The 24,365-nt window shown below is 36.5% G+C and overlaps 1 protein-coding gene across 1 annotated transcript; it reads left to right on the top strand.

Moving 5' to 3' along the window:
• The first annotated feature begins 770 nt into the window (after window positions 1–770).
• On the top strand, window positions 771–4,406 carry LOC306885068 (thioredoxin-interacting protein-like). The gene is made up of 6 exons (XM_079441399.1): window positions 771–1,353; window positions 1,645–1,720; window positions 1,811–1,958; window positions 2,279–2,638; window positions 2,728–3,042; window positions 3,147–4,406. Exons 1-6 carry the CDS (start codon window positions 1,098–1,100, stop codon window positions 3,192–3,194), a joined length of 1,203 nt encoding a protein of 400 aa, XP_079297525.1. The 5' UTR covers window positions 771–1,097; the 3' UTR covers window positions 3,195–4,406.
• Window positions 4,407–24,365: the final 19,959 nt, after the last annotated feature.

Genomic DNA, 24,365 nt, shown 5'->3' with positions numbered 1-24,365 from the left:
GTATTTCACCAGCAAAAAAAATAGTTTTAAGTCAGTTATTTCTGTCTTTTGCTGTAGTGTGTCAGTAGCAAATATCACTTTACATTTCCAAACATTCATTTTGCCATTAATTGTAATAATCCAGTGAGATTTTTGTTTGCTCCACACAGAGATCTGATCTGATCATCATCCAGTCTGTCTGAATGACATGAAGAAACTGAGACAGACTAAATCCAGAAGATCAGTGGAGAACAACATCTCCAAGATGCTTCAAGAAAACTCTAATATATAACTAATATATGTATATATATATATATATATATATATATATACACCACCGTATGCATAAACGTGTATAAATTCATATTGATAGCAAGAGTAGAATGCTGTTCCGAATTCAGCACTAATCTTGTAAACAGTCAAGTAAGTTACTTTCTTATTAGTCGGCAGATGTTGTTAACCTAGTTTGTGCCAGCAGAGGCTTGAATTTCCTTCAACACACCCAGGACGGGGGAATACCGCCTCTCTCCGCTGTGTTCCAGTACATCCAAACGGTGCAAGTAGCTCACATTGAAGTTATCGGTTGAATTTCTCATTGGTTCTCGAAATTGTTGGGCATGCCCTTGCAACATCCTGCTCCTTTGTTCAGACTTCATCAGCGGAGTCACTCCTCCTCTGCGCCTCCTCCCTTCTTCTTCCTGCAGCCGCTGTGCACTCGCTCGGCGCTCTCAGCCACGAGGTGTCCACGCGTCGCTTCTGGCCGCTGATTGGCTGGTGTCGACACGAACACCGAGTTTCGACCAATGGGAGCGCTGTGCATGCGCTGAGCCATGCTGTGCATACGACTTCCACATGAACAGCTGAAATGGTAAACAAGCCTAGTGAGTCACAGGCAGAAAGTCCGAGTATAAAACCCTAGCCTAGCCCCGCGTGCACAAAGCTCCTAAACTGACCATGCGAGCGTGTAGTGTGTGAATTGTGAATTTGCATAAAGCACTAGTTTGCTGAATTTCATACTAGGTGAAGCTTTAATTCGCTTTTGAAGGACTACTAAATATCTGGTTGAATTACCAACTTTTAGATCTTGATTTCGTTGCGGCTTGGACGTTTATAACACAATGGTGGCGATGACAAAACGAGTCAAGGCCTTCGAGATCGTCTTCAATGATCCATCCAAGACATTTTACTGCAGTGGAGATAAAGTGGCTGGGAAGATCTTGGTGGAGGTCTTGGAGGTGACCAGGGTGATGGCCATGAAGGTCCTGGGAGTCGGATGCGCGAAAGTGGAGTACGCTAAAGGCAAACAGAGATGCCGTGAAGAAATTGACTATCTGAAGTATGAAGACCTTGTCCATCTGGATGACCATCCAGCAGGTGAGTTTAAACTGTTTAAGTGTGTGTTTAAAGCGTGGGTTTGTTGAGATGATGCTGATGTTGTGACCAACGTTACATTGTGAAGAAGGAATACGTATTGGATATTTTAAATAAATGTGTTCTAGTAATGAGTTATTTAAATAAAAATAGTTCTATACTTCATGTCAGGGTTTAAAAAGATCTTAACTGATAGTTCATAGTAAAGGGGGTTCCTTTGTTTTAATGGGTTTGTTTCATTGTGTTGAAGATCTCTTAGAACTCTTCAAAACTTGTATGTTTATCTTCTCACAGACACCAATGGCTCGGTCATCCTCCGTCCTGGCAACAAGTATGAATACTCATTTGGCTTTGAGCTTCCTCAACAAGGGTGAGCATTTCAGTCACAAACTCCTGGCATGCATTTCCTTCTAAGTCGTGGTTGGTTGGTTAATTAATACAAGTGTTATTTTTCCAACAGACAACTGGTGTCTTCCTACAAGGGCAAGTTTGGGTATGTTCAATACTTTGTGAAGGCTCTGATGGAAATACCCACTCAGCCCACCCTGGAGTGTAAGAAGCACTTTGAGGTTGAAGAGCCTTTGGATGTCAACACCCCAGACTTGCTGGTGAGTTCCTCATATCGCTAATTCACTTGAGCTGTAGGCCACAAATAGTGACTTTATTTCTGATTGGGCTTTTCGAAATTCTGATCATTGGTGGTTCCTTGAAGATCACCTGTGGTGAAAACATAATTAAATATTTTATACTTTTGGAGCTGTGGCGTGCCAACTTTGCTCTTACTGTTTGAAATAGTTTTTGTGGTTGAGCACCCACATTGAGCTTTTGGCCTGTTGGATGTGCACACTTTGATTGCAATCTCAAGGAACTATTCCTTGAGCATAACAATTAACTATGTCCTCCATCATTTCTGTTTTTCATCCAACAGTCCCCTACTGGAGGCATGAAGGAGAAGAAGGTCACCTGCATGTTCATCCCAGACGGCCAGGTCTCTCTGAACGCCAAAATCGACAGGCGTGGTTTCTGCGAGGGTGAAGAGATCTGCATCGATGCCAAATTTGAGAACACCTGCTCTCGCATCGTGGTACCCAAAGCGGCCATCGTCGCCAAGCACACCTACCAGGCCAACGGCCGCACCAAGCTCATCAGGCAAAAACTCTCCTCAGTACGTGGCAACCACATTATCTCCGGCATGTGCGACGCCTGGCAGGGCAAGAGCATCCGTGTGCCCAAGATCAAGCCCTCCATTTTGGGTTGCAACATCATTCGAGTGGAATATGCGCTCATGGTGAGTGCTGCCTTTCACAATTACTATAATATCATGGTGTTGCATCTACAAACTATTAGGTGCTTACTTGGCTCTTTTGTTCTCTACAGATTTACATGCACATCCCTGGCAGTGATAAGTTGATTCTGGAGCTGCCTTTGGTCATTGGTACCGTTCCCTACAATGGTTTTGGTAGCCGCACCAACAGCATGAGCAGCCAGGATGGTTCTGTCAGCAATGCATCGAATAGCTGGGTGTCCCTGCAGATGCCGTCGTCTGCGCCACCAAGCTACTGCGACCTTACCCGTGACTGCAGCCTGGACCAACCTCTTACGCCACTCTTGGATGACTATGATGGCGGAGACAGTCCCATCTTCATGAATGCACCCCAATTCCAATTCCCACCACTCCCTGCTTATTCTGAGGTGAGTGTAAAGTATATTCGCTTAGTGTATACTGATCACTGAACACTGATTGCTATTGGATATCAATAGAAAATCAATCAAATTTTTCTTCTTCTCTCATTCAGGTGGAAGAGGAATACAACGGCAATGCCCGCATGCTTCCTGTCTGCTGAACCAAGCTGGCAGAGCACTAGAACTGAACTGTTAAATAAATGATGGGCAACAGTTCATGTCTTTTCCACTCTAAGCACTTCAGGCTTTCACCATGCGGATCAGAGCTGGTTTGAGAAGTGTCGTATGGATGTGTGGAAGTGAAGATGAAGTGGAAGATTTTGGGGCCCGAGTGGCCCCTCTGCGGGATGAGCTAGTCGAAGTTCAGAGGAAGAAGTGAAGTCTGAGCTCTCTTGTGCCTGCATTGCTGACAGCCATCTTATATCATGCATCAGTCAAGTTAAACGTGTTTCTGTCATATTATTGATGCTGTTTCGGGACCTGAAAGAGGGCGCTCGGGCTGTTTGGCGTGCTGTATTTCATTGTGTTTGAGCTGCTCTTTCTTGAGATTACTTCTTGAGGTGCAAACTGATTGTGCCGCATTATAGCCATTTAAGCACACATAGACTTTCCCAATTGGTGGTCATGTACTTTCCAATAATTCCCAGTATAACATTCATTAGCATTTAGCTCATCATTTTCATTATCATTCCGTCATGGTTTTTTTTTTTTTTGTATGGGGATGGAAGATTTCATTTGTTGAAGAATGTTTCTATTAGATATATTATTCTAAGTTACTGAAATATAAAGAAGAAATGTAGTATATAGAGTTTTTCAACAAGGGAAAATCATGCAGTGTCAGTGTATATAATTGTTTTTCATTTGAATGCACTTTTATGGATGCAAGTTGCTGTATAACTACTCGCAGGGAGATTTCTTATGTTTTTCATTTTGTTTTTCTCTTGTCTTCCAAAAATTGTTCATTGAGGGATCAAGCATTGCATGCGCAACTTAAGACTGTACTGTAATGCGTTCAAAAACCTCGTCCTAACAAAGGGCTCCGATGATGCTTCTTCCACTCTGGACTTGAACATTAGGCCAAAAAATAACTTAATACTTCAAGTGCCAAAATTGGGGTCTGTTTGGACCACGTTCAGTTGTGAGACCAGAAGCTGCACTGTGTTTAGACACATCCTGAAGACATTTTGATGAACACTTCACTTGTGGAGATCTTCCTGAACATTGTGTGTCTTTTGTTTCTTATAGAATGTAAGATGACTGTTACTATAAACTGTGCAAATTTGCAATGTGCAAAGTATCACTTTTATATCTAAATTAAAGTGTTTTGTTTTTTTGTATGAGAACTCATTTTCAATAAAAAATGTATATTATAATTTCTGCATCCTATTGTTTATTTGAAGTATTCTTAAATGATAACCACAAATTTAAACTTCGGTTATAATCAATACTAAAGATCAAATGCTTGTCATTGCAACAGACATAATTGTGTCTTTGGCTTCAGTACTGTGCCAATTAATTAGTCATGTTTTATTAGATAAGAATCACTATTGGGATTTTGATGAAGTATTATTCTCTTCGGAAATGAATCATGCCTCAAATCATGTGACTTAATTCTAAGCAATCAGACCTCCACCAGAGCTCATAAAATGAGCAAAACAATCCTAAAATCTCATGTTGATGGTGTACCAGAAGATGTAGGTGAGCTCTTGACTTGACCCAGTAACTCGACCATCCAAATATCCTCTTGGCATTGGAATTAACATCATGTTTTGCACATGCAAGCATCCTCATATTTTCTTTAGAAAATGCAAAAATCCATTTTATACAGTAAGAACAGATTACAAAGTCCCTTTAAAGTTCTCTTTCTCCAATACTACAAAGTTGTTTGGAAAAATCTGATGGAAAATCCATAGTTTCAGCTATTTCACAAGTTAAGTGTTTATTTTCAGTCGTTGGCTAAAGATAAGATTTAAATGTGGAAACTGGAGACCAAAAGTGAGCTGAGAATCAATGCAATATAAACAGGATGTTCATATTTGCTCAAGGCAAACACAATGATCTGTTCACTGGCATAAAAAAGGCTCTGTCAATAAAAGCAGGGTTGTTGTTAGCGTTCCAGGGTCCTGTTACAGGTAAAGCAGTTTTGAATTATTTTTTGGTCCAAATATGAGAAATTTAGAATTTGATTCCAAATAGACATCCTATTCAAACTTTATCACATGAATCAGACCCACCCTTAATCGCTTTTATCCACTTAAGCAGTTTTCCCAACATAAGTCTTGTGGAGTTGGATGGGTAAAGACATTTATGTCATTTTTGTGCTGCTCACTTTCTCATGCGCATGAAGCATCTGTTGAGACGTGACCTTTTCCTGCAGAGCAATTACTGATAAGGGCAAAACTGTTTATCTTGTCCAAAGCACTTGTTTCATGAGCCCCTCTCTCTTCAGTCTGCCTTGCCCTCTCACTCAAGCTCTTTCTGGTTTCCTGCCTCAGGAGACCCTCCCATATTTAAAGCTCTAGCCCATTCTCTTCCTCTCTTTTATATCTGTATGTAATATGTGATTCCCAAGAGACCAATCCAGCTCACATTGCACATTGTTTATGATTAGACAAGAGAAAACTCTAGACATGGTTAGATTCACAAACCCAATGTTTCTTGTTTTGGTACACTCCAGAATGCACGCAATGGTGTGTTTTCTCCAGACTGTGTAACTGACAAAACTACATGTGCTATTTTCTTCAGAGATGTATAATTGTTATTTTCTTAAATGCATAAAATAATATTGTATATTGTAGTGTTATGTGAGTGAATGTTCCCAGTAGTCTTTTCACAGAAGTGGTTGTCTTGTTGGTTAATCTATAGTTAATGTGGGGAAACCAGCATAAGAGCATTCAGAACACATCATATAAGCAGATGTCTTTGATATGTATATTTCTGATATCATAACGAATCAGAATCAAGAGCCTAATGGGATTAATAGTAGCCTATACTAATAATTTGCCCAGTTTTTATTCTCTGTTTGAAAAACATTTTAGAATATAGTTATGCAAGTATAGCATATGTCAATTAGCAATCCTGCTGGGCCTTTATGAGCTCAGATATTGTACAGTTAAGCAGTTTCTAAATTATTTTTAGAAAATTGAAGAACACTATGTCGCTTGCACTGCTTCACCACTGATGTGCAGAGGAGAACAAGTTGCTACGTGCTCTCTGAAGTTAACAGTCAAATTCCTTGTGTGGCAGATGTTAAAAGAGCAGTTGTAGTCATAAAACTAGGCCTTGTGTTCAAGCAGTCATATCATCGCAGCTGATGAGTCCTTGAACTGCAACATCAGCAGTCTTAATGATGTGATTGTCTTTATGTTTGCCAGCACAGTCATAGGTCAGGATTTATGGCAGCGGGCTCAGTACAAAGCCCTGCAGTACACCATGATGTCAAAAAAAGTTCAGGGGTAGATTTGACTGTTTTTGCTCAGGAAGTCCAGAAACAAGTCGCAGAGAGGTGGTGGACATCCTTTGTGCAATGGTTATAGTAATCATAATATTGGTTCAAACTACCCTTGTGAAAAATAAATGTGCTTAATTGTATTGAATGTGCACTTGTAGCAAACTTCAAATCTTAACAGTATATTATAAAAAAAACTCAGTTTGCAGATAATATAATATTAACAATATAAAAGGTAACTTACGTGTACAAAGAGAGCACACACAGTGTTAAGTACAATTTTTCAACCTAAGTGGGTCAAAAAGTAGACTAAATTTATTTGTATATTAATTTAAACTCTAATACTTAATTTTCATTTAATTGCATTTAAGTGTTGGAAAACATTATTTTAAGTATTTTAAGAGGGAGGGTGGTGATGGCGCAGTGGATAAGACACATGCCTTTGGTGTGAGAGACCCGGGTTCGAATCCACTGTGAGACACCAATGTGTTCCTGAGCAAGACACTTAACCCCTAGTTGCTCCAGAGGCGTGCGACCTCTGACATATATAGCAATTGTAAGTCGCTTTGGATAAAAGCGTCAGCTAAATGAATAAATGTAAAGTTCTCACATGTTCTCTTTAAGTATATTATTTCCATAATATGTACAGTTAAAGTGTAATTATTTTTCACAAGGGTAGCTGTGATAGTGGTCTTGTTATGTACTATAATCAGCAGCCCATAGCACTTCACAGAAGCGAGTGCCATGTGACGGTAGCACTGTCACTGGAGACTTGATAATTGTTGTTTGAATGATAAGTATGTTCCTTCCGCACATGTACAGGGATGCCATTCAGGCTTCACAAAGATTTATTTTTAGTGGGATTCTCCACACATAAACAGTTAGTGACAACACCTGATCTGGAAGCAGATCAGATTTTGTAGCTTGTGTGGTATTGCATTTCTCCAAATGTGCGTAAACACACAGGTAGGTAGGAGTCATTGACCATTGCCCAGGCAGCGTGACCAGGTGACCATCAGGCAGATCAGACAAGGCACGTCTTGTGGTCAATTATATGCTAGATGCTTTTCACCTGCCTAGTGAGAAATGCATTATTTCCTTAAATTACAACTTTGAAACCGCTTCAGGAGCACAGAGGTGCATGTGCTATGTACAGCCTACATTAAACACACTCAAAGAAATGCCTTTCTGACATTGAAGATTCATTGTTTCTACATATAGACTTGCATGTAACTATCATGGAGTCTTGTTAGTGGCTTTATCTTCTTTTTCAGATGTCAAGGCAACTGCAACATTTAATTGTGATTAACAATTCAAAACTTTGCAGTTACACTTTGATCATGTTATGTAACTTATGCTTTATCCCCGATGGCCCTTGTCAAAAAGAAGTACATTTAAAAAAATATTTTTAGGGACATAATATACTTTAAAATAGAATTTTAAATAGATAAAATAGATACTAAAGTGGGTTGTTTTTGGGCACTCAACTGCATCTTATTTGCAATTAAGTTATAATGTATTATTGTTTAAATTTAAATTAAATGGAATTAGCTGAATTTTAGAGTGTTTTTTTTTTGTCTCAATTAAGTAGGGCATATGTATGTATTTAATTATTGGTATGATGAAGTTGAAATGTCTTGAAACGTGATATTGAATAACATACTATAGTTACAATGATAATCAAGTACATTTCATGTGCTTTAGTATGTTAGTCAACATCAAAATAAGTGTACTTTTTTTAAAAAGCATGACGGTAGATTATTAAAGCATAACAATATAAATTGTACTTTAAATTAAAACTGAAGTTCAATAAAAAGTGCACAGTTTTAGTTTATCACCTGCAAGTACACTTAACAGGTACACAAACAAGTACACAAACACTCTCACAAGTACACAAGACTGACACTCAGTCAGACACTCTTGACCTTTGACTTCAAACAAATATTTTCTTGACCACTGAGAGGAAACAAGCCCTTTCTTGCCATTTAAGGCTCTTTTAAAGCTCCATTTAAAGCTATTTTCAGAATGGTTTAAATAGCATTTGTTTTGGTTTTTACACTAACATTATCTTGTACAGTATGGATGAGTGAATTTCACTTCTAAACTGAGTTTAATGAAATTGTTGTGCCGTGAGACAATTTCAGAACAGGTTTACAGGTGTGTTTATTATGTGGAATAATATATTACACACTGCCTGAAGCAACTGCACTGCCTCAACCAGACATGTTAAACCCATACCACAACACTGGTATTCAGCCTAAGGTTATAAATATTATCAGTGGGGCACACAGGCTGTCAGAGATTAGACTCCCCGAGAAATGTAAATCACAACTCACTTTGGCCTCAAGCTGTAGCAATAATACACTAGATCATTTTTATGCTATTTATTGCACTATGGACTGATATAAAAACTACCATTAACAAAGTTTAATAAATGCTATGAAAAATATATTGCTCATTATTAGTTCATAGTAGTTAATGCATTAATTAATTTCAACAAATGAGACCTTACTGTAAAGTGTGAAATGTGAGTAGTGCTGTCCCTTTACTAGCGTGTTGTATGTGGTCATCGGTGCAACATTCCTCATGTAATAATTGTAAATCCTTTGGCTTAGAAAAATAATAGCACACCTCTCCTCAGTAAGCCCTATGATTTGAAGTTTCATTCATGTATTTAACATAGTTGAAATATGTTTGTTCAAATCCCTAATCCTGTGAGCAATAGTGATTCTTGCCTTAGCAAACACCATTAATCAATAAATTATATAAGACTAAATAAATAGATCATTTTTATTCTGTATATATAAAAGTTATTCATTTGAATGTATTCCATGAATGTAAATGAATTTATATTCATACATTAAATAAAATAATTATTATCATTAAAATTATTTTGAAATTATTGTATGCATAAACTGTATCAATACATCTGAGAGAAATTTGAACATTGTCATTTGGGCAGCTAGTTTACTTATTTCTCTCGATTAGCACCGCTTGGGTAAATGTTGTTTAGTCAGGAGGAGTAAACATCAAAGATATCCACATGGACATACCTTCTCTTCATTGTCAATTCTTGGAAATGCAGCACTGAGTGGCAGGCAATTGGTGACGATTTGTTACCACCAAAGTTTTTTCTAACTTTATGACTGTGAAATGAGCTGGAGATTCAAGGGACTATCTTTGTTATGTGATATTTTGAATGTTTTGGGAACACACATTCTCCCTTCATTCGTTTTCTTTTTACCAACAGCACTCTTGCTCCATCCATTTCCCAGCATGGAAATGCTATTCATGGAATTATTAAACCAAACTGGGTGTGGAAACTTAGATCTGCCCTTCCTGGAACCTCCAGGGCCAGCCCACACACACACACACACACACACACACACACACACACACACACACATGTTTGTTTTTGTGAATTGTGGGGACATTCCATAGGAGTAATGGTTTTTATACTGTACAAGTATAATCGCCCTACACCAACCCTACACCTAAACCTACCCCTTATAGGAAACTTTGTACATTTTTACTTTCTCAAAAAAACTCATTCTGTATGATTTATAAGCCTTTTGAAATATGGGGACATGGAGTAATGTTCTCATAATTCACCGTCTGCTTGTAATACCTATGTCAAACCCATGTCATTATACAAATTTGTGTCCTCGTATGTCACAAAAACGCACGTGCGCACACACAAAAGAGAGTCTAATCTGTACTAGTTTGAGCTGCAGAAATAATTAATAAATCATGCAAATTGTTGAGGAGAGGTTTACATGATTGGACTCATGATTTCCACATGAAAAACAGGGAATGGGCTCAAATGATTGATTAATAACTACAGATAATACACTAGCAATGCACTCATCCTAGCAACTGCATGGCTTGGCAACCACCCTTAAGATCATGTCACTCTAGAGTTGCACAGGCAGATATCACTCTATTAAAATCATCATAAACCTCAAATTACTCCAGTCTGTCCATCATGAGAAACCCAAGCTTGCTGTGTATATAGCTGCCAGCTGCTTCGTGTGTGACAACCTCAAAAGCTCTCTTCCTGTGAACTTTCCCCTCAGTCTTACAGCCTCTTAGCCAGTCCTCTGCCTCTGCCGTTTACAGATGAGTGGAAAAATCAAGATGAGGCCAAGTCATTCTCTTCACAGTCCTGTAACAGCATCACACTTGACTTCATGTCTTTATGAGAGTTTTCAGAGTTTGCACCTGTTTGAAGTTCAAAAACAAATTGTGCAATAAACAACTTATGAGATTTGTCAGGTATTGTTCAGGACGTCTTGCTGATACACCATGGGTACAGTGTTTGTTTCGTTTGTTTCCGTCATTATTCTCTGAGTCATCCCAGTCAATCTAGAAACAGTACAAGTGCTATATATATACTGCATGTTCTCTCTATATTGATCATTTTTCTAATTATGACAGCACCTCTTTTCACCCACTGCCTTAAACGCTCTGTTTTAGATCCTGTCTTTACGAAAACCCCAGCGTGCTCTGATCGGACAACCATTTAGAGCATGTGTTGAAAAATGTAACACCCCTTACCATAATCGATTTCAGCTCCTGAGGTTTTATGAGCTGCTATAAACTCTACTATATGGTAACTGGTACCATTTTTTTAGGATGGTGTCTAATGGCAGGAGTATAAAATTAAAGCATTAAAGTGTTTTTCTGTTGGAGACTTTGGTGTGAGATTTTGTGCTTTGTTATGTTGCAGATCATTTACATAAAGTTGTATTATCCACTAAAGGATTGGGGAAAATAGGCATAATAGGTGCCCTTTAACATTAGTGTTTTTTTTCCCATCAGAATATCAGGCAATTCGTCCCTTTTCATCACAATTAAATGATTTTTAAATTTGTTAATTTCAAAATGTTTTTTTTTATATATCTGGTCAAACAATAGTGTAGAGGTTAGCTGATGTGATTACGTTCAACATTGAAAGGCCTGTGAGGTGTCTATTAAAAAATAACAACAAAAAAAAATGCTCCATAAAAATAAAGTATCAAAGTATTAGATGTAGAGGCAGATGCTCAGCGGTAGCGACAGTCCTGGGTCGGCATCTCTGTCTTGATGTCACATTATGCAAGGTTGGCATCAAGCCATGTGGTGGTGCAAAGGTGACTCTCCATTGTCCCACTGTAATGGAAACTCATCTCATATTTCAGTTCAGTAATGCTGCATCAGCTGTTGTTTTTCCCTTTGCTTGTTTGTCCGGCTCCTCACGATAGCATATATTTTGTTTTGGAACTTCTGTATGCAAGCATGTGATACACATCATCTGAGGAGCAAATAACGCTGACCTTGCTGTGTGAATACTGCCACCATTTCCATGCAAGGTAGACCATCACAAATACTGTCCAGGTCACATAAAGACAGTACAACAAAAACTACCAATAAAATACCAATTTCTCACACAATGGCTTCAGATTAGTACTTATATGTTGCATTTGTGACTGTTCTAAAGCTTTAAAAATTAAGCCGCAGTTCAATTGCCTGAAACTACGGCTGATTTTTCCAAAAAAATCAATTAGTCAAAAAAAGAAAAAACTTTATTAGGTACAACTGTTCAACTGCTTGTTAAGACAAATATTATATAACTCAATGCATTTAGGTATGTAGACATGCTGAAGATGATCTGCTGATGTTCAAAGTGAGTGTTCAATTGCCTTTGAACATGGCACAGGCTAGTCTGATTATTTCATAAACTGCCGATCTACTAGGATTTCCATACTATAAAAAAATGGTTTCAAAAAGTTGTTTCAATTTAAAATTATTTGTTACCCCACTGACTTAAAATTTTTAGTTTAAGATCAGAGGAGAATGGCCAGATTGGTTCGAGATGATAGAAAGGCAACAGTAATTACAACCAAGGTATGCAGAAGAGCATTTCTGAATGCACATCACACCTTGAAGCAGATGGGCTACAGCAGCTGAAGACCACACCAGGTGCCACTCCTGTCAGCTAAGAACTGGAAACTGAGGCTATAATATGCTCACCAAAATTGAATAGAAGACTGTAAAAGGCTGTCTGGTCTGATGAGTCTCAATTTCTGCTGTGACATTCTGATGGAAGGGTCAGAATTTGGCATAAACAAAATGAAAGCATAGTTCCATCTTTCCTTGTATCAATGGCTCAGGCTGGTGATGGTGGTGCAGTGATGTAGGAGATATTTTGGGACACTTTGGACCCCTTTGTACCAATTGAGCATTGTTTAAACTCCACAGCTGAGTATCATTGCTGAGTCCATACCATACCATCCCTTTATGACCACAGAGTAGCAGTCATAAAATTTACACTCTTCACTTTTTGTCACTAGGTCTATGTTGTTACATTTTCTTTTATACTTTCCGTGTTACGGGGAAAAATACTATAGTTCGCCCAAAAAATAGATTTCTGTTATGTAAAATACTTGTAATGTATTCTTGACTGGAGGCAACTTACATGACTAGTTTTACTGCTGTTGGTTCTTTTTGGATCACTGAAGGTGAAACATCAAGTTCAGTGAGTGTTCAACCTGTTTCTGCAGCTCGACTGGTAGAGCATGACACTATAAACTAAAGTTCATGGATTCAGAAACACAAAAACACACACGTACACATAATCTGTTTAGATGTATGCCTTAAAATGCACTGTAAAATGTTTTGGATAAATGAATTTGGCAAGAACATAACACAGCAAGTCAGAAACTACCTAACATGTTAGAAACACATTTACATGCTTTTGTGATTGTGCAAGTTTATGCAATCTATGCAAGCTTAGGAAGTTTCTATCTGATACTGCCCACATACAAGCTAACACTTTAGTATAGGGACCAATTCAAATGCTTATTAGCATGCCTATTAATAACATATTGTCTGTTTATTAGCATTTATAAAGCACATATTCTACATCCCTAATCCTACAATACCTAAACTTAAACTACCTTACTATTAATAAGCAGCAAAAGGAGTTTGCTGAAGCAAAAGTCGTAGTTAAAGGTTTGTTAATAGCGAGAATTGGACCGTAAAATAAAGTGTGACCATAATAAATGGTAACTCTAGCTATATTTATTAACGTCTTTCTAAATACTGCTCACAAGTGCTGTGGTTTTTAACTAGCATTGGTATTATTTGCTTAGCCAATAAAGGGATGGCTCGTACACTACAGTTTTGCCATGTTTTAAAATTTTCAGAGATGATTTCTGTTTGATAAAGTTTAGCTTCTAAAAATGACTAATATTGACATTTTAGTAATACAGTTCTGATGAAAGCCTCTCAGACTAATTAATTTGTCTAATAATTAGGTGAAGAGATGTTAGAGTCTTCAGTTCCAATCAGTAAATTATATGTAAAGCTATACCTTTATACCTGCTTCTTATAGCTTTGCGTCATAATGTAACGTCACACTCCTGAGAGAGTGTCCTCTTGCCTGAGCTTCTGACTAAACCGAACCACGTGTTAATAATTCATTACCGGTAAGTGTGAACTGGAACTAAATATGCAAGTAGAGAGCGACCAGCCATGTGCAAACTGACTGATGAGTATATGCATGCTTGAGCTCTCCAGCCAATCAGGAAGAAATTAGTCAGCCCACTATGTGAGAACCACTCAGTTCATAACTAAACGAAATGGGTAGTTGAGTAGTCATGAATTCCTCCGACACAATAAAAACGTTATTACATTAGTCATTCTTAAATTGAGAACAATAACAGAGCAGGTATTCACTGAGCTGATAGTTTAACACATTACACATTAGTTTTATATTAAGACAGACCCTAGTATACACTAAAATGTTTTTGAAAAGTTTTATATGGTTTAATCTAGAAGAGGTAATTGTAATAAAGTTCAATTCACAGGTATTTAGGAAATAAGGCAAGGCAAGGCAAGGCAAGTTTATTTATATAGCACATTTCATACACAGTGGTAATTCAAAGTGCTTTACATAAAAGAAAGTGAAATAGACATTAAAATCAATAAAAACATGGAAATAAGAATAATAAAAACAAGGAATTTTAAAATGATATAGAAAATGATTTAAAATAAATTTAAAGAAAATGATTATACATAAAATTAATTGCAGTCAGTTCGGACATATAGCACAGTGCTCATTCAACAAATGCACAGTTAAACAGATGAGTTTTGAGTCTTGATTTAAATGTGGCTAATGTTTTAGCACATCTGATCTCTTCTGGAAGCTGGTTCCAGCTGCGGGCCGCATAATAGCTAAACGCAGACTCCCCTTGTTTTGTGTGAACTCTTGGTATTTCTAACTGACTCGATCCTAATGATCTGAGTGGTCTGTTTGGTTTATATTCAGTGAGCATATCAGCAATATATTTAGGTCCAATAGCAATATATAATAAGGGAGAAATTTAGTAGTTATTTTCATAATCTAAGCATTAGGTGCATTATGTAGTCCAAATGGCAAACAGCGAACTGAAAATCTTTCCTAAAACAATCAGTGTTCGTTTTGGCAGCCTAGCCAGGCCAAATATGGCTTTCCCAGCCTCCTGACTCTGGTATGCCTGAACCCTGGCCGTACTTGGCAGTATTACAGGCAGAAAAAATAAAACAAAGTCCACTGTTCAAACACAAGGAAGATTTTGAGGAACAGTTTTAGTGTCAACTCACAGAGTCAGAATCTGAGGTCAATATGTGCTACTAGGGTTAATAGACAGGATAAGCCATTTCAACCACAATTTTATTTTCATCTGCTGGCTCCGGTCTGTCTCAGTGAATGACTGAACTTGAGTGGGAATTCTAAGTAGTCTTCAAAGACAACTCATTTTCACTTTACGTTTGGTCTGACCAAAAAGTCCCACTCTATTTAACGTTGCATGTATTCAGCTTCAAAATTCCCACATAGTAAGCTCCTGACGGCAGCTTTCTTGGCAGGCTGCCTAGCATAACTGTGCCTTCCTTTGATTGGCTAAAGCACATAATCATGCATGTTCTCATTGGTTGAGCCCAGTGTTCAGCGAGCTTTCATTCACCTGATGCATGCTCATGATTTTCCTTCATTTCTCTTCCTTCTTTCTCTTTTAGTTTCTCTCACACCACCTTTTTTCATTTGGTTATCTAACTGTTTGTTCTATCAAATATAGTAGAACAGTTAAGTCCGATTTTAATATGAATCTCATTGTAAAGAAGGAATCCCTTGGAAGGAATGTTTTCAACACCATTTTGTGTGAGAAAATGATAAGGATTTCGGATTTAGTAGGTTTTCTGAGGTTTAGTCATCTGAAATATCAGACTTTATTGGCATTTATAGTTCCATGAAGAACATTAATGGAATCTTTCCATTCCACAAAAGGTTCTTTATATTATTAAAGCATTCTTCAAACTAAGACAAATTGGTTCTTTTAAGAACTGTTTAATAAAAGCTTCTTTGGGGAACCAATAACACTTCTTTTATCATTATTATTATTATATTTACATTTTATAACATATTTTAGTGTATTAAGGTTGACTAAACATATTTTTAATTTCATTGTGCTTCGCCGATTACAACATAGATTTAGCATATATTTAAAATATATTTTGGCAGGAAAAAGTATATATCTTTGCGGTGTGAGTATTGTGATAGTTGTCGTTGTCTATTAATGGATCATAGTTCATTTTTGAGAAACTTGAGGAAAACTGACTTCATACATCCACTAAACATCACTACATGCCTTGCCTGCATGAAATAAAAAATATATAAATGAAAATATATTAAATAAATTAATTTAATACAATATATTAATTGAAAATATTATATTAAATATTATAATAATATTACACGTTACTTTTATTTTAATAAAAAAAAATCTAAATTATTAAACATCAGCGATTTTATAGGAAAACATTATTCCTGGCATACCATAATTCCAGAAATGAACAGATCAGGCATAATTTATGAGGCCACACTTCTGACACACTGCACATTTGGACAAACCCACAGATTCCACTAAATGTTCCATTTCCCCGCTCGCATACTTCCTGTGTTCTGCCAAATGGTAGATTTTTCCCCCGCCCACGTCATCCTTCCCTGGCTTGAGGCTGAGAACATTATTTCCCCTGCATTTGTGTACACTCAGTCACAACAGCAGCCCAACTGTCTCTGGCGTCTGATTGGTGGCTGGCTCTGATCACACTCCTGCTGATTGGCCAAATGCTTTGAGCATGCTGTGATCACGCTGTGAGCGTGTGCCAGCATCTCCTGTCTGACTCTCTCCTGTTCTGTGTAAAATGCGGATGTCAACCTTTTAAGGAGCATCACACTATCTTGGCATAATGAAGTTTGGATCAGACATAAACATGGAAAGATTCTTTCATTTTTTTAGAAGATGCTTTAAATTGATGAAAAGTGACATTAAATACTTTTATAATGTTACAAAATTTTCCAATTTCAGTTTAATGCTGTTCTTTCTAATTTGATGAAAGAATCCTGAAAAAAAATGTATTAGGTTTTTCACAAAAATATTAAAAATATTATTTTTTATAGGATCATGTGATACTGAAGACTTGAGTAGTGGCTGCAGAAATATATTTCATCTTAAATTATATTAAAATAGAACATAATATTTCAAATTAATAATAATATTTCCCAATTATTGTTTTTGCTGTATTTTTGATCAAATAAATGCAGCCTTGTTGACTTCTCTTATAAATCTTACCGACTCCAAACTTATGAATGGAAATGTATGCGTGTTTTAACTTTTATATTTGTAGCGTTGTGTTTTATTCTGTATACAATCTTTAAAATGGTTTCAATTCTCTGTTAAAACCAACATGTCAAAATCTATCCTGTACAGCAACCTTAAGTACTTGTTGAATGTTTTAAATGGGGAAGTGAAGGTCACATTACATGTTGTTAAATATAAATAGCTGTTTCAACAAATTCAGGAACAGAGAACTGAAACAACGGCAGAGAAACTGATGAAATATAGGGAAATGGGATTTGTCCAGATCAGCACAGTTAGTGTTGTTTTATTTTGTTTTTTTCAAAACACTGTATTCTGACAGAAGACATTGTATCCTAACGTACTTGTTACATAAAACCTACTAAGGTTCCAAAAAGTCACAAAAAAACGTACAAAATGTTGTAAACAACTAGACAAACTTTGACCGTTGCACAGTCGCTCATTATTGCATCATTACAGGCCTGTGTTATTTAATGCGTGAAATGATCAAAACAGCATGAGCTGCAGAAATGCACACAGACACGTTTTGCGACTGCCTGTGTTGCTGTGCAGGAGCGTCTCTGGGCCACAGACACACTCCTCCCATGAGATCGGAATGTTCTGTTTACAGTCAGTTGAGCAACAACACTTTGAGAAAGAGGAAATGTCATCCTTTCAGCTAACCTTGACCTGTGCTGTACTGCCTATGCACTGAGATACAACCATGCACAGGAGGTAGGCTATAACACTGTTCACAAACTTCAAAGTGAGCCCATCATCCTAGTTTATGTATGTTTATAACTTTTTTGAAAGCATGCACAAACTATTCAAATCAGTTTAGACTGGAACAGTAACAGCTTTTTTTTTTTAAAGTAACTCACAATTGCAAAGACACTCTTCTTTGGAAAATATAGACCAGGGATTCTCAGCCGAAGGTTTGTGAACCCCTAGAGGTTTGTGATGGAACTGCAGGGCGTTTGTGGAATTTTGATAGCAAGCCATTTCCATTTTCAACCTTCCCCTTACAGAAAACCTGATTGCATTGTTACACTTTTAGATAAATATCATTTGCTATTTTTTGCCGGTCCCCACAATGTCAAAAATTTCAGGATTTACTATCCTTGTGGGGACATTTGGTCCCCACAATATAGCATAAACAAGTACACACACACACACACACACACACAAGGCAAGCATTAAAAAGAACACTAGTCTTCACTCTTAGAAAAGTCTGCAAAAAAGTAAATGTCTGCTAACTTAATGGAAAATGACCAGTAGCCTACCTTTTTTTTTTTTTTTTTTACAGTTTTCAAAACTTTTTAGCTGTTCAAAAGTGTTAGTCAAACATGGAAATGCCTAACCTTTATTATCATGATTATTTTGGACATTTCAGTAGAATTATAAAGATCATGACATAACACAAAGGGAAGCATGGGAATTGTGTGATAATACCACAAATATGTTAAACAAAAATAAACTTCCTTATATTTTATCTTTTAAGTCGTTACCCTTTCAGACTATAGTTTGTCTCACTCAGCCAAGTTCAGGTGTATCCTGGGACGCTTTTAAACAGCACCAGAGTTATGAAACGTAAATTATTTTTCAGTGTATCTTTTGAAAGGTCAGGACATTAGGCTGCTTGAGATCCCACGGCCTACATCTGTCACGTGTCACAGGGGTTCAGCAGATGCTGGGGAAATCCTTGGCACAGAGTGTGTGGCTGAAGTGAGCAATGATGAGACAGCAAGAGTGTGATATCACATAACTCAGCAGTTTCTGGGTCACTCTGCCAAAGACTAAAGCACAAACTTTCTATTAGTAGCACATAACCGTATCCAGAAAGGCTGGGTTGCAGGATCTGGAGTGAAACAGTCACATCAAGTACCTGTTTTACCCTGCAATTCACTGACATGACTCCACTCTTAAAGGAACAGTTCACACAAAAATGAAAATTGCTGAAACTGTAATCGCCCTCAGGTCATCAAAGATGTAGATGAGTTTGTACAGATCTGAACAGATTTGGAGAAATTTAGCATAACATCACTTGCTCACCAATGGATCCTCTGCAGTGAATGGGTGCTGTCAGAATGAGAGTCAAAACAGCCGATAAACACATCTCAATAATCCACAAGTAATCCACACCACTCCAGTACATCAATTAACATCTTATTAAGAAAAAAAGTGCATGTTCATAATAAAATTTGTTTGCTTCCGGCTAAAATATGAATCCTCTGTTTATAATATTACTTCCTTTAATGAAAAGTAATTTGGCCTTTGTCAATACACATTGACAGAAATATGCATTAATCAATCACCGTTTACAAGCCAAAAGAGTCCAAAACACTCCTAAACTAATATATTACTGGATTTTTGATGTGAGATGACAACAGGAGATGGACTTTTACAATGAAATAAGCATCATTATGGATTATGGACTCATATTTTGTCCAGAAACAACAGTTTGAAGTTAAGACGACTTCAATGATGAATTTGTTTCTTACAAACATGCAGATTTTCACTTCGCAAGGCATTCATTTATGGACTGGAGTGGTGTGGATTACTGTGATGTTTTTATCAGCTGTTTGGACTCTCATTCTGACGGCACCCATTTACTGCAGAGGATCCACTGGTGAGAAAGTGATGTAATGTTACATTTCTCCAAATCTGTTCTGATGAAAAAACAAACTCATCTACATCTTGAATGGCCTGAGGCTGACAATATTTTCAGCCAGTGCTCATTCCTCAACCCGGTCTCATCCCAAGTCGTCACATATTGACGCTTTGGATTTGGCGTCGCTTTTTGACGCTCAAGGTACCCCTTTAGCGTCATTTTTCGACGTGAAGGGAAGCGTAATTTTTCGGCGTCGATATGCTAACGCGCTATTGGGAATTTTATCTTCATAATAAGGTTGCCATTATTGCATATATGTAGAGGTGTGATTTTTGAATGTAAACAGTCAAAATAATGACTTACCCAACCCTGCCCCTAAACCTACCATCAGTGAAGAAAACGCAAGATATAGGAGGCAGATGCAAGTACTGGCATATTTTTTAAAAAAATTATTAATATACGCTAAGTGTTTCCTATTTAAAAAAATTACCTTCCCTTCACGTCGAAAAGTGACGCGAAAGGGGTACCTTGAGCGTCAAAAAGCGACGCAAAAACCAAGCGTCAATATGTGACGAGTTGGGATGAGACTATGTTACATTCCTTTAGACATTGTATCAAACCAGACCTGAGACCCATATTTGGGCAACAATGCACCAGTTTAGAAACCGTGTCATTGGATAACTGCATTCATTTCCATGCATTCATTTCCTGCATTAATTTCCACGTCAGATCACAGGTCACACAGTCACCTCAGCTGCTGAATAAGCCATGACTCAGTCCTTCAAGCCAATATTAGAAACAGTGGCAAAAAATGCCAACACTTGTGGCTTCATTTAGGGATTATGCCACAGACTGATGAGCTGCTGACAAGCCCATGGTGTGAGGACAGGGTCATGATATATCACAACGCTACTGTCAGCAGGAACTAAGCTGACAGTGACACAACCAGGAAGTGAAAGCATTGAACATGTCTCCGTTTTTTGGGGTTTTACTGAATACATTGGTTTGGTACTATATTTGGCACTGTGATTATGGGCAGTGTGTCATTTTCTCCTGAAGTCAGCCTCTACATATGTCAGCATTTCAGCAGTACAGCTTTAATTAGGATTCTGGAAGGTCAAAGACATGAGTGAGAAAGCTTGAGATAATGTGCCGCATAATGCCCTTGATTACGTCTGTCTCCTGCTATGTGTTTAGTCTAAAGTCTGCTGATTCCACTCCAGTGCCCTAATCAGAGAGCTCCACGCAAACAATCACCACATCTCCATGCTTTCACGTGCTTTCCCCTAACTAGTATTATTGTTGTGCTTTTCGAACACGAGAATTTTGAGATATGAGGATCGTGCTGCATAACTGTGATGTTATGAGTCTGATAATGCACTCAGTGATCATTACCGAAGTCCCTTCATCCAGGGTTCATAACAGTATGGGTCAAAGCAACTAAACAGTGCTACACTGAAAACCTGCAATTATCTTAGCGAGCATACATTTCAGTAATGTTAAATAACATTTTTGATTGTAATAAAATCAATTTAATCAAGTGTTACAAAATGAAGCACATCTTTAATAAAAAGTCACACTTTCATGACTGTTTCTAAACACACGTAAGTACACTTTAACGTTCACTTTGAAATTATACCTTTAAAATTAAAGGTACTTAAAGGTTTACTTTAAATATTTAAATCATTGTCTTAATAATCACTTGTTTTGATGTTTTGACGAAGAAGGTTAATATATTTTAAATGCACTGAATTGCAACTTCATCATTACAAATGCGTAATTTCAGAAATATTTCAATAAATGACATTCAAGGTTTAGTAGAAATGACATTAAAGCTTATTTTAGTTCATTATAAATGCTTGCCAGTACATTAAGCGGCAACATTGTATATTTCAAAAATAATAGAAGTAATTATGAAATTACATATAAAGATGTTCTTAAGTCCTACTTAAGTGGGTCAAAAACCGCTCTTAAATTCAGCTAACTGCGTTTGATATTTAAACTATAATATTTAATTATTGCATATTTATTTAGTGCACTCAAAAAAATTATTCATTCTATGAACTCAATTTAATTGAGGGCAGGATTTCCATCCAATAAATATGTGTAGCCCCAACTCATAAAAAACTAATTAATGCGATGGGCCAACTCAATTTTATCAAATATAGTGTAAATGAAATTGATACATTGAAGTGATTTTTTTTTATTTTATTTTTTTTATTCTTGTTGAACTAAAACGTTTAACTGGAAAATAAATTATCAGGCAGACATCCTTCTACACTCAAAAAAAAAAAGAAAGATTTGTTGGATTTACTTAACTTTAGGCATTAGCATAAGCTGGTATTGTTTCATCCATGGCATGCCCATAGTTGTTTTTATTATTATTAAAACAACTTTGCTTCATGTTAGGAGGTCCTCCACTCAAGCACATGCTCTACACTTTACTACAATGGTAACCCCTCAAAACAATAACATACCAGAAACTCTTTTAAATACAAACATAAAAGAGCATTAAACATTAACAAGTCTCCCAATTTTATCATCTGAATAAAAAAATGCCTAAAATAACATTTTATTTCAAGATTTACTCTGCTTATCCAGCCCTGTGCAAAGCATGATGGGGAGGGGAAATCCACTTCCTAGTTACACAAGTAAAATCATTTGTTATTTCAAAATGAAAATATTGAGTTGAGCCAAAACGTAACTGTTTCAAGTCAGTTTAACACAATGCAATTGTATAAATGGGAAACTTAACATATTGGTGTTAAATGAAAATTATTTTTTAAAATAAACTGAACAGTGTTGGATAATCATTTTTTTGAGTGTGCTTGCAATTAAATCTCCAGAAACATTACATTTAATTTACACTTATATTCTTTATTTTAAAGTATAATGTTTCCATAAGTACTTTTTTTAATAAGGGATGCTCTATGTGGAAATTGAATCTTATTGCAACTGTAAGCAGATTTTGAGTTATCATTTGTGTTCATAGTACAAATGGTGCAGGACAACTCGTGCACTGAAGTTCAATACTTGGGAAGGGGAGTTGATTCAAATCACTATCCTCAAGTATGAGCAATAGCAATTATAATACTTGTCCAAACATATATTACTTCTCCTTATTAGTGGTGCTTTCAGAGTTTCTGTTACTAATTGATATGTCATGACTAAATTACCTGTTAACACTGCCAACAAGTAATGAAAGAAACAGTGCTGGCAAAGCTTTCCTCACACTGTGACTGTTTATTGCTTTACTTCAGTTTCATTAACTGGACTGTTTATTGCAGTAACAAGAACATTATGTCACTGAATAGAATCAATATCAGATCCCTAGTGAGGAGGAAGTGAGAGCTGTTAACTATGCAAACAGGAAGCACACTGCAGTACTTCACCTTTCCTCTGAGCACAATAGAAGGGCTGATCCTGCATCTTAGGAAGCAGGAAAAGGGTGGCACTGACTCAGCGCTCCCATGGGAGTCAGGAGTTACAGCCGCTTTCTGAGAATCAGCAAATAAATGTAGATAAGCGATTGCTGTACAAAAACATACAACTTGTGTGGTTTGGTGGAGTCCTTGGAATGTAGGTTTGCTTGTTTCTGGTTAAGGTACTTGTTTCTGCTAAAGCAAATTCAGATGATTATGGTAATGAAATGATGCAGCACATGACTAACATGTGATCAGAGTCAGAGTTAGAAGAAGGGAGGATTTGATAGCTGTGAGAGCTTTGCAAAACCTGTGACACACAACATTGTCCATAAATACCCTTGTGAAAAAGAAGTGCACTTAACTGTATTGAATGTGCACTTGCAGTGCCACTTATGTGTACTTAAAGAGATACTTAAGTATAGGTTTTTTAACACTCATAAGTACATTTTACAAAACTGATTTATTTATTGTCGTGCTTTAAAGCAGTGCTTTTATTTTGATGTAATGACTAACGGAAAGTACTTGATTAGAATTTAAACTGTAGTGTGTTTTTCAATATTACATTTAAAATAAATATATTTTAAATGTTCTAACTTGCAGCTTCATTACAAATGTGTAATTACAAATAAATTTAAATACTTGACATACAAGTTGCAATAGGAATTACATTTAGTACATTAATTATATTTTATCATAAATGATTGTCAGTGCATTCAGCAGTACATATTAACCAACAGAAATAATTATGAAATTACATATAAAGATGTAGGCTACTTAAGTCTACTTATGAGTCAAAAACACTCAATTGCATTTAATATAAATTTATACTATAATTAATTTTCTTTTAATTGTAAATAACATGCAATTAAATGTCTGAAAACATTATATGTATTGTTTTAAAGTATATTTTTTACGTAACAAATGCTGTTTTTTTAAACGTATGCTAAGTTTACTTAAACTTACATAATTATTATATAAATTAAATTATAAAATGAAATAATGTAGAGTAGATTTAATTTAACTAAAATTGTATATTAGTTAGATATTCCATTTATACACTGTAAAAAAAAAAAAGAAAAGTTGAGCCAACTTAAAAGTTTAAGGCAACCAGCTTCAGCAGATTTGTGAGTTTTCTCAACTTATTTTTTAGGAAATTTCTCAACTTTTTGTTGCATAAACTTAAAACAAGA

The sequence above is a fragment of the Barbus barbus genome, assembly GCF_936440315.1.
Source record: "Barbus barbus genome assembly, chromosome: 19".
NCBI classification, from domain to species: domain Eukaryota; kingdom Metazoa; phylum Chordata; class Actinopteri; order Cypriniformes; family Cyprinidae; genus Barbus; species Barbus barbus.
The sequence above is the reverse complement of the archived record's forward strand: the minus strand, read 5'-3'. Positions and strand labels throughout refer to the sequence as shown.

Bases quoted from the DNA above. Each gene is read 5' to 3' on its own strand.
- LOC306885068 (XM_079441399.1), top strand. From the start codon at position 1,098: ATGGTGGCGATGACAAAACGAGTCAAGGCCTTCGAGATCGTCTTCAAT. The intron at 1,959-2,278 runs GTGAGTTCCTCA...TTCATCCAACAG, and splicing joins TCAACACCCCAGACTTGCTG to TCCCCTACTGGAGGCATGAA. The intron at 3,043-3,146 runs GTGAGTGTAAAG...TCTCTCATTCAG, and splicing joins CACTCCCTGCTTATTCTGAG to GTGGAAGAGGAATACAACGG.